Source organism: Rutilus rutilus, assembly GCF_951802725.1.
Source record: "Rutilus rutilus genome assembly, chromosome: 6".
In the NCBI taxonomy this organism is placed as follows: domain Eukaryota; kingdom Metazoa; phylum Chordata; class Actinopteri; order Cypriniformes; family Leuciscidae; genus Rutilus; species Rutilus rutilus.
Window position 1 is genome coordinate 18086386 of NC_140214.1, and position 12226 is coordinate 18098611.

General features: G+C 37.0%; 1 protein-coding gene across 3 annotated transcripts in view; it reads left to right on the forward strand.

The window, feature by feature from the left end:
- asap1a (ArfGAP with SH3 domain, ankyrin repeat and PH domain 1a) overlaps nt 1-12226 on the forward strand; it is a 50193-nt gene that overhangs the window by 12645 nt on the left and 25322 nt on the right. For all 3 annotated transcript variants that reach the window (XM_084411367.1, XM_084411368.1, XM_084411369.1), the window contains 2 exons: nt 6380-6452; nt 12022-12167. In XM_084411367.1, the coding sequence (XP_084267493.1) occupies nt 6380-6452; nt 12022-12167 (219 nt within the window). The remainder of the gene's footprint in view (nt 1-6379; nt 6453-12021; nt 12168-12226) is intronic.

Below are 12226 nucleotides of genomic sequence, written 5' to 3' on the forward strand. Positions count from 1 at the left end.
AATATGAAATAAACGAACATCAAAAACTTTGTTAAATAAGGTAGCCTACCCGAATAATCACTGGACACTTAAGTGCAAAAAAAAAAACTAATATAAAAATTAAACTCACGTTTGCATTTCTCTTTGAAACCAGATCTTCCGCCATGCTTTGTCAGTTAGCTCGCCTCACTCTCCTCAAATGATAAATGAAATCGGACACTTGCTGCTTTACTGCGGCGCTCGTTCCGCTTACGCTAAATTACGAAGGCACGTAGTCACTAACTGAATTAAGTGCTTTATTACTATAGGCTAAAACTTCAACACGATGGGGACGGTGCCGGTGGTCAAGTGCTATGACCGGTAGGTGGGTTAAACACCGTGTATCACCGGTAACACCGACTATCGCAACAAGCCTAATGCTGCTTTATCTAAATAAATGTTAAATAAAATATTAAAATCGAAAATAAATGCTGCAACGGAATTTAGGCATCACAACAATCAAGATTAATTTAATAACACTGTGTATGTAGTGGGTTTTTTCACGCAATTTAACACTCAATAAATTTAAATGTAAAAATATATAGACCAATGTATGTCTAGTATTGAGTGATACTGAATTAGAAAATCTGTAATATGTGCCAGTAATGAATATGTCACGCAGTCACGCACTACAAAATCTGTCAGATTCATTGTTTTCTGACTGCGTTTTTTAAAAGCATTGAACCCAGTGTTACAAAAGTTTCCACCTGCCTCTGTGTTTATGTGTCTGTGTTTTATTAATCAGACTTGGACAGAACATGGAATCCTCAGAACCAAAGGCATACCTAGCATTCTGCGTGAGTATCAGAGGCCCCGTTGCTATGGATACGAACCAAACAGACCATAATTTACACAATGACCTGTTCTTCTCATATCTAGAGCCACAGATTCAATCAGTGCCAGTGCTGGAGTGGTGCTTGCCAGGCCTGTGGGTGTTCAGTGGCTCAGCGATCGGGGTGTTGACTTCATGCAATGTTTCCATTGCGTTTCTCTCGGACATTTGTATCTTTTTCTTCCACAGTTATTGTAATTAAAACAGACAGTAGAAAGTTGGATCACACTTGGCCTGCAGTTCTGACTCATAAACCCCATGAAACTTTGGTCTGAGCTTTTTCCCTTGTGCTGTACACCCCAGCCTCTCCACAGCCTCAGTCAAGTTTGCTGGCTTTGGCTTGGCAGAGAGAAGTAATTCCTTAAGGAGTTCATGTTTCTTGTGGCTGATAGCTGGTGCAGGTCTCTCCTGACCTAAATGTTCACATGGCAGTGTGTTCAAGTCTTGGAAAAGTTTTCTAGTAAAAGGCCCTTTTGGCAGACCATAGAGAGGCTTTTCTTGCTTGGCAGGCCTATGTTAGTCTTCTCGATTGGCTGTCTTGATAAAGTCCAATAATCGATCTGGTTGTTTGTAGTGTGAATCTAATGGATTGTGGTTGCTTTGAGTGGCAGTAAAAGTGTATTATAGCTCTGGTATTCCACCAGTATCTTGTTTCTGAGGGATCTACAGCTTTGAGATTTGTCCAGATTAATGCTGTGCTAGGTTGGGTCGTTTTTTTGTTTATTGTTTGCTTCTTTTTTTGACCCAGTGAAAAACATTATTTGACCGGTTTTGAGATATTGTCAAGAAAGGTGCTTTCAATTTAGGCTGGGATTACTGAGCACTCCAGGAAGAGAGCCAAGGGCTCAGTGATGCCCATCGGTTGAGTAGGTGAACAGAGGGTCAAGGTTTGTTGTGAGTGAGAGTATTAGTGTGTGTTACTGCAGTCTATCCAGTCATAAAGAGGCAAATGCTTAGTCATGGAAGGACAAAGTAACCCTTTATTGAGAGTGTCATATTGTTCTGGTGCCAGTGAGTGTAATGTTACATTTGTTCTCAATAGAGCACTTAACTTTCTCTGTCTGTATAATAACTGTAGTGCTGCATTTGATTTTTGGTCTCTCTTCAGGTTCCAGATGGTGGTCTGAAAAAATGTAGCTGACTGACCATAAAGGAAATGGTTCACACAAAAAGAAATTTCTGGCACATATTAGGGTGTGTTCACACTTGGCATGTTGGGTTCAATTAAAATTGACTTTGGTGTGATCGCTTTGTTAGTGCGGTTCATTTGAATAAGTGTGAACGCTGCCATCCGAACCCTGGTGTGCATCAAATCAAAACTCTAGTGCAGTTTGACTGAAATGTAAACGCAACACGGACCAAAGACATCTAAATGAAGCAAAAACAGGACGTGATGCCACAAGATGACTCTAAAAAGTACAGAATGTTCAAGCAATACCTGTTTTTTCCTGTCACAGGAGCTACATTGCCCATTACAGTTCGTAACATGTGTTGGAAACTCTGTCTCCTTGCAGCTAATCTTTCTTTGTGTGCGGATTCCTTGCACTGTTTTGACTCCTTGACACATTTTATAAGCTCTTCTCGAGTTCTCAACCGGTAAAATACCATCATATATGTACGCAGAACGCACAGCATTGTTTTTTTGTATATAGGTTCGGACCATTCGGTCTTAAAAATGACAGTCTGAACACTAAGTGAACCAGGAGGACTAAATGTATCATTTTCTTTTTTGGTCTGGACTAAAAGAACCAAGAGAACTGAACTACAAGTTCAGAACTTGTAGTTCGCCTCTCCCAGAAGTTCCCGGAGTCTCTTGCATATTGATAGCATCTCCCTGATGCCCGCAAATTATCTATAAACCCACTAATGAGTTATTGCAGGGTGGAATATCTACCTTCATGTTGTTCTGTATGACTTTCTTTCCTCGATGGAACACAGAAGGTGAATGTTTTAAGAATATCGTGTCCGCTCTTTTCTATAAAATATAAGATGCTATATCAGGCTGTACTTGTAAATTATTATTTCAAGGATAACTTCAAATGTATAAAGCAGCTAAATGTTTTTTAAGGTGGATCAAACTCATAAGGTTGAGAGATTATCTAGATCATAATGGAGATGTCACCTGCTGAGCTTTATCTTCTCTGCAGTGCTCAGATTTACTGTTCGGTTCACTGTGGTCACGCTTAATAGCCTACAAGACCATTTGAGGATATGGTTAGATTGTTGTAATTAGTTGTGTAATGAAATTACTTTCTTGGTCATACATCAGAAGACTGATAGTTCACGCTTACAGGGTAACTGAATTAGCTGGAGACAATTTTATATATATATATATATATATATACATATATATATATACACACACACACACACACACACACACACACAGAGAGAGTCACAGTACCGTTCAAATGTTTGTGGTCAGTATAATTAATAATATAAAGAATAAGTATAAAGAAATTGTAGTCAGCAGAATGCATTAAATTGATCATGTAAATGACAGTAAAGTAATTTATAATGTTAAAAAGATTTCTATGTGTTATGTTCTTTTGAAATGCTGTTCTTTCGATTCACCAATAACCATGAAGAAACTATATCACTGTTTCCACAAACATATTAAGCAGCACAACTGTTTTCAACATTGCTAATAATAAAAAATGTTTCTTGAGCACCAAATCGGCATATTGGAATGATTTCTGAAGGATCGTGTGACACTTAAGAGTGGAGTAATGATGCTGAAAATTCAGCTTTGCCATCATAAAAATAAATAACATTTTAAAATATATTAATATAGAAAACAGTTATTTTAAATTATAATAATATTTCATAATTACCGTTTTTACAGTTTTTTTTTAATCAAAATAAATGCAGCTTTAGTGAGCAAAAACATTTCCTATTGGTTTGTGTTGTCACTTGCTTGCCTGCTAAACTAAAATAAGTGCATTACTTTTTGCTTTTACAAACAATTTTGTAAACCCTTGTTTTCCATTAGAAAGTTACCCTTTCCACTAGAAATGTTCCTTTAAATCCTGGTATATAGCTACAGGATGTTGTTCCCCATAACAATGAAATAACAAGGGAAATGACCAGGGATACATTTTTTTTAAAAAAGCTCTCGACCTGGCGAGTCTGTCTGTCCCTGGACCGCAGTGGGCAGTCCAACTTTGGTGTACCAATGTCCAAACATAGCTGCAGAAAATGAGAGAATGGCCGCAGAGGGAAATCATTTATCACATGAGCGGCACATAACCACTACTTTCATCACCACAGGTTCTTCATCAGTGTGCCGCAGCTGCCCAAATGCTCATTATTTCTCTGCCTCAGCATGCCTTGTGTTCGCTGTAAGAGGAGGTACATGAACACAATGAGTGGTTTATAGAAACACAACTCATCTCTAAATGTATAGCAGGACATCAGTCTACAGACTGGATTAGAAATGACATGTTTCCTGTCAGGTTTTCCCTGGCCACTCAGCCACATAATCAGTATAGAAATGGCTGTTTTTGTAATTCACATGTTGTATTCCTTTTTCATATTTAAAATGGCAGGATTTGCATCTGGTTAAATTGAGCTAACATTATATCTCAATGGTAGAGCAAACAAGAGAAATGATGGGTCTTCAACATGGGGTCCACTATGGTCTGCTAACTATTGTTTGATATCCGTCATTTTTGGAAAACAATTAAATATGGGCAAAACAAACAATGTTAACTTACACCAAAGCTAAAGTATTAAAATGTATTAAAACGTATTCAATGAATACACTAACCTTCAAAATTTTGAGGTTGGTATTATTTTTAAAATGTTTTTGAAAGAATTATCTTATGCTCACCAAGGTTGCATTTATTTAATCAAAAACAGTAAAAATAGTAATATACACTCACACTGTATATATGACATAACAGTCGTTGTATTAATATTTCACAATATTAATACAATTTAAAATAAGTGTCCTATTTGGATATATTTTAAGATAATTTATTATAAAAACATTATAACATTACATTTATAAAACATTAAAACATATTTTGAGTATACCATAATCAGTTTTTAAAGGATTTTCTGATGAATAGAAGTAACAAAAGCATTTATTTGAAATATAAATCTATAAAATGTCTATACTGTTTTACTGTCACCAAACAGTAGTGTACATATGACTCATAAATAATGGTTATTTAAATAACTTCACAATTCATAATAAAGAATGTAAATGCATGATACTTCTACAGTATGCATCAATATCCACCTATCTTTTGAGAAAACATTTTATTTCCAGAGAGCTGTCATGAATGTTGAAGGATTTGTTTTAAATTGTGGCCTTAAGCTCTGTCTTTCTCATTAATCACAATTGAAGGGCTTCTTTAGAAACTACACAGATTATTTTTGGTTACATTTGAGTGTGTTTGTTTGGGAGGGGTGTGTTTTTATTGGTCGCTGTGACTGTTAGGACACACATCTGTTAGTCACCAGCTGAAACGGAGCACATGAATGCAGTATGAATGGCAAAGCCTGTTGGTCATGTTCAATGAATGCACTGAATCCGCTTTCCGTGACTAACAAATTAAATTAGTCAAATACAATATATTTATATATATTTGCTTTTTTCCCACGATAACAAGTTAATTGCTCTTGAGTCAGCCTGCCTGTATTCCATTCACTTGCATAATCTCCTTTTCATCCAGAGAGAGAGACACACGTCTGATAGAATCAGGGAGGGAGGAGGGCATCAGCCAGGACACAAGTTCAAAGTGTCTAAAAGAGTAAAGCAAAGAGTTCACATACAGGAAATGCATGTTTCCCAGGAGTTCAGATTTGGTTTCCATCTTTTAAAATCAGAAACAAATAGTTAGAGGAAAGGAAAGGAAACAGGATTCGTTGACACCCTGTTGTTTACTGTCATACATCAAAATATTTTAAGAGATTTCTAGGAGCGGAGAAACCCTCAAGGGCATGTCCTGTTCTCTGCTGTGTTTCACAGTGGTTTTGATTTTTGAAATGATATCCACAAGATGACAATGAAGTGCGGTTGAGGGGTTCTCCCCATCCTGTGCTGCGGTTTCTAGGAAACTGCATGTCAAGGGTCTGTCGTGGTATGTTAAGTTGTGTACCCATTAACCATCTCATTTAGCCATGCTGTCATGTCTGAGGAGATTTAGTCTAATGTTCATTACGTTTATTAGTTAGTTGAATTACTTTTAATCAATATCATTTTAATGTTTAAATATGTCCACAAGCGTATAAGTTGCTTTTCTGTTACTAAATTTGGTGTTACAAGGAATATCTCTGACATTTTCCCCACCTGTCGGCCCATCTGAGCATTGGAAATTCCTTCAAGTCTTTGTAGCTCCTGTGTTGTCATGGTTACAGTGTGATTATGGGATTCCCAATGTGTGGTTATGCTCCTCGGATGGGTGTGGCCAGTGATGTGATTCCTTTGGAATTCTAAGATCATGAATCATAAATGAATCACAGACATTTTTTAGCCGTGTTAATCACCCTATTCTCTTTTCTTTGTCTCTGTCTCTCCAGGCTTTGGACCAGGACCGAACAGCTTTACAAAAGGTCAAGAAATCCGTCAAAGCAATCTACAACTCGGGTCAAGGTTAGTTTTGACCCAGCTGAGGGTCTTCAACAGTAAAGTTCTGATGTTCTAAAGTTCAAAATTTTGATAAAAAGTGATTTTCCATTTCATAATTGAAAGAAATGGGTTTAATAGGCACATTCATGGTGAAGTACCAATCTAACCCACAATCCTGAAGTGAGAAGTCGCTGTTACCATGGAAACGGGAATTGCCATAGCACTTACTGTTTGCAGGCTCCTTCCTATCGTCTCTTCCCCCATTCTGTCTTGGCAAGCTCTAATGCTTACTTGCCCTCTAGGGTAAATCAGCATGAAAGGTCAGGAAATCCTCCAGACCATGTAACTAACATCTCATGAGTGTGACAGTGGTTTCTGGCTCATGCAGTCGCATTATCAGCTTGTAAGTGTTCAATGTTTACCGCTCCTATTGGCCAAACTCACAGTCCAGATGGCAAATATCAATGGCTGTTTGATCAGGGCTTCATAATGCCTAATGTTTACACTCTGGCCTCTCTTGTGGACCTGAAATTGACAAAGACATAGGCATGTTGGCAAGGTTGGGATCAGGGCTGGAGATTGAGAAACGAACAGTGTTTAAGACTCTAAAACAGGGCAGACATCTGTGTTTTGCTGCTGTGTGACCTAGAGATGGGTCACAATGGTCGACTAGATGATAAAAGCATAAAAAGACTAAATAAGACGATGAAAGGTTTTAAAGCACATCTACAACCAGACACATCCAGATGGATGTCTTTGGCAGTTGTCACATCTTGTGCTTGTTTTATCAGCAACATGCTATGATTTTTATTATATATTTTTTTTTATACAAACGGTCAAACTTTTAACGCATGAACGAATCTTAAGAAATACATTTATGCAAAATGCAAAACCAGAATAATTGTACAGGGCTTCCATTTCAGAAAAGAAGAAATTAATTAGAAATTCCAGAAATAATGATTATTAACTATTTTATTCGTATATTTTATTCATCAGTTTATTATATATATATATATATATATATATATATATAAAATACTAATATACTGTATATGCGTAACTAAATAATAGTTTTACAGTTGCATTATAAATAATAATTGTATTTGTATAATACCTTTCATGCTTAAAATGCAGCTAGACTACTTTTTGTCTTTTTCAAGACTCACACTGTCAGTTTTTGGGATTGACAACCACATTTACCTACAGGTGTGAGTCTCAATGTCCCGTTCAAACAGCAACTTACAGTAGCGTCTCGAATATATTACTTATATTAGTATAATGTAAGTATTAGAACATATTAGAACATATTACTCCTGTCTTAATCAAACTACATTGGTTACCTATACGATACAGAATTCATTACAAAGTGTTGTTGTGTGTTCTTAAGGCTCTGCATGGCCTAGGACCAGAGTATGTTACTAATTTAATCAGTCATTCTCAATCCAGTTGATCTCTGCGCTCAAATGATCAATTGCTCTTCATGGTTCCGCAATCTCGGATTTAATGTAAAGGTGATCGGGCATTCTCTGTTGCAGCTCCTAGGCTCTGGAATGACCTTCCTCTGTCTGTTAAATCTTCTTCTACATTGGGTGGATTTCAGAGTGCGCTTAAAAGTTATCTGTTTGCTTTAGCATTTGAAAATGCTTTGTAAGCAGTGTATGTCATATGTTTGCATTGTTTTTATGGTTTATTTTTTATTTGATCTTTTTCTGTACAGCACTTTGGTTCTAGCCTGGTAATACCAAACTCTGCTACTTCGCTTTGCTTCGTAGACAGAGTCTGGCATGGCATAATTGAAAAGCGTTTTCTTTCTCGTGGGGAGGCGCTTGTCTGAAGTTTAAAATCATTGGTTCCCGTAAGCCAATCACATAGCGTTTGGTTATGGCGTGTGTTATGCGCATGCTCAGCCGCATCTAACTTCCACTGTAAACACATGTAGTATGATGCGAAAACAAAACCATCGAGCGAAATACCGGAGTGAACATGGCTGTGAACGACTTTTGCAGATTATGTGAAGTAAATCTACGCATCCACGGTACAATCAGCGTCTACGTCACGGCTCTCAGCCCGCTCTCTGTTCGTTGATTGGCCGGCTGTTTTCAGGCCGGAGGAAAACGGAAAGCTATTACGCTGTCTCAGACTGAGAACAGAAGCGAAATGAAATTGAGCGGAAATAAGAAGTCTGACGTAGTCAGGCTACTTTGGTTCCACTTGTGGTGTTGAAAGTGTTCTATAAATAGAGTTGAGAATATTGTCTGTACTGTATGAACATGCAATGGAATTCAAGCCTGTATTCTTTTACCAGTAACCATAGCGTCAGTGACAAAAGTAATATCAAAGATGGCGAAGTTTTAATAATAAAACTGTCGTCACTTTTGACACAAGAGTCCAATCGAGCCGCGAGTTCAGACATCAAATCTTGAGAGAGCGGAGCATTTGATGCCGCGCTGCTCGCACATAGAATACCGTACAAAACTGACGGTGGAGAACATTGACTCGATCTAAAACCTTCAGATGACACACAGTTCACATCTTTGTCGATGTAAGTGACCGAAAGCGAAACCACTCACGAAAACCTGCAACACATGGTAGACACGTGCTTTTGCAGCGCAGAGCGACTCTCTCACACTGTATGACGTGACAGACAACTAGCTGTCCAGTCCGGTTCCATTCACACAGTGCAGAGAATGTAGTTGTCATTCCAGTAAATTACTGAAATGCGTGTAAATGTAACCATACCAAGTTCCTTAAATACAGGACTAAAAACCATATTCTGTTGCTGTGTGAAGATGGCCAAAGTCTCAAAGTGCTTCACAATATAATTCGAAACAAAAAAACACTTCAGTTTTTTTTTTTATCACTTTTGTGTTATTTCAAGTACTAAAAAATGAACATGTCTGTCCAATCTTTTGAGTGGAAGTTTATGCATTTGGGAGAGATTCATAAGCTCATAACAAAGACATAAACAGTCAGAAATGAGAAACAACATTTTTTTGTTCTATGGGCTGTTTACACAATACCCTGAATGAGCACTTTTAACACACTGAGATTCCCACAGATTGTTCCTCTGAGTCCATAACGGCTACAGTAAACCTTCCCATCTGTTTGTTTAGAGACCCTTATTTCAGGTTACCAGCTCGCTTAGTTCCACTCAACAAGTCAAATGTACCTTTTGCTCACATTGCCATTATATGAACGTAGTAGCCTCTGATTGTTATACTAATAATAGGACATGGCTGTGATGTGGCGATTTAAGTGATGTGATACAATATGTAAGACTTCCTCTTGTGACCTGCAGTGCTTGATCAGATTGATTGGCTGACCTCTCTCTGACCTCAGTATTCCTCAGAGAGCACACGGCCTCTACGCCTCTTCAGCAATACAGGGACATCTCCATCATGATTCAGCAAATGGCAGCAGAAATGTCACCTTTTCAGTTTGTGAACGAAAGCAGCCGCTCATGTTGCACATCACTGTGCTCGCTGATGCTGTCTTCCTGAAGTGTGCAGTGTATCTTACTGTGTGCAGCAGGCAGAGGATGTAAACCGGCTCCTGCTGTGTTATCCACTCTCTGCTGTGTGTGTTGCAGGTGGCCTCAGTGTCATGATCCTGTTTAATCAGATGTGACTGTATAGTAAGCACTCTAATCAGCTCCAGATGATTAATACCTGAGCTCTTGACACTTGGCATGGGGCGTTTGTTCTCTGTTGAATTCCAGAGGTCTGCTCATGTCACTTTGCTCACAGTCTTGTTTAGATCTGTCTGCAACCTTTTAATCCATTTGTGACATGGTATGATCTACTTATCTTCTCTGCTGACATCAGTGGACCATGTTCACCTGTGTTTACCCTGAAAGTCTAGAGTAAGAGTTTGTTTATCATGACCTTAATTTTTTTTATTTATATTATGGTATAACTGGGACTCCATGTGGCGACTAGTCTTTTTTGGCATCTAGTTGACCATTTATCATGATCTTACATTTTTTATATAATGGGTTCTATTAGTATTAGTGTTAGTAAAAGTATTAGTATTAGTGTTTATTTTATATTTATATTTATAGTGCATTTAATGCATACAATTAATAAAAGATGCTATGCAACTCAAATGAACTTTAACTAATTATTTTTAGTATTAGTAGTGATATTTATGTATATAATTTATGAATACAATATACAAAGAATATACAAATCAAATTATTGTTATTATTGTTAATAATTCAACTGAAAGCAAAATAAATGATTATTATTAGTAGTATTAGTATTAATTTTTATATTTATAATGTATTTCTAAAATAAATGAACAGCTCTATACAAACAAATTAAAAATACTACTAAGACATTTATTTATATAGCTCCTATCATAAAAATCAGCTCAAAGTCAGTGTTTCACAGATCAGACTATAAAACCTCTTTAGAAAAGTTTTTTTTTTTTTTTTACACTTAGACTTTTTGTGTTATTTCATAGTTTTGATGACTTCACTATTATTCTAAAATGTTGAAAATAGTATAAAAAAAGAATAATTATGTCTGTCCAATCTTTTTATCTGAGATATATGAATTTAGGAGAGATTCATATGCTTTTAATTAGCTGACATAAACAGTCAGAAATGAGCTCATCTATTTATTTTTTTGGTTCATGGGTTGTTTGCACAATACTGATTCCCTCAGATTGTTGAGTCCATAACGGCTGCAGTAAAACTTCCCATCTGGTCATTTAGAGAAGGTGACAGTCCCCTATTTCAGGATACCAGATCTCTTAACTCCACTCAACAAGACAAATGACCTAATAACGCCACTGTGCCATGGGCTGGGGTCCCAGTGTGGAGCTATGGGAAGATAATGAAGCAATACCAGATGATATAGTGTCCATACTGTGTTTTCAAAGTAAAGATTAGTATGGAGACCAGCACTAAAGTACTAAAGTACAGCACTAAAGATGGTCATATTAGAAATTCTCTTCATTATTCTTATTACACAAGAGACTGTTGTGTTGTGTTTTTTTTAATGGACAAATTGTGAATGGGCACCTGCATTATTTTTCTGTGGGCAATGATGGCCTTGACCTTGACCTGTGCCCAGTGAGGAGCAGCTTTAGCACATATGTGTATTGAAAGGGCTATTATTGGTTCACTTGACATCCTGTGGGCTGGGATTTACACAGGAAGCTGCCCTAGTTGACAAATGTGCAGGGAATTGAGGAATTGTTTTCTTCCTCCACATGGTATGCTATTTAAAATGTCTTTCTTTCTTTTTTTTGTTATATGACATAACTCCATCCTCTAGGGTCATTTTTTTATTAGTTGTATGGTTTTTATGTTAACCAGTAGGTAGGGTTATAAATTCTTGAAGTTGAATGTTTTGTTTTCTCAAAATACTTTCTCCTATTTCAGCTAAATATACAGACAAGTATTTATTCATATGTTTATTAAGCAAAAAGATCGAAAATGTCCAGGAACGTGTTTCAAAACAGTATTGAAGTCATTCTTTTTGCAATTCCATTGGTGATGAAAGTGGCGCAGAAATTACAGACTTCACCTTTGAATAAAGTATATTCCAATTCTTTCATAAAATGCATGGTCTGTTTTTCTTTACAGATCATGTGCAGAATGAAGAGAATTATGGGCAGGCACTCGACAAGTTTGGCAGCAACTTCATCAGCCGAGATAACTCTGATTTGGGAACAGCCTTCATCAAGTTCTCTGGCCTTATTAAGGAGCTGGCCGCTCTCCTCAAGAACCTGGTGAGGGATAGTGTACTGTTTTATGTATTAATGTTTGTATGTTTTTATGTATTGTAATA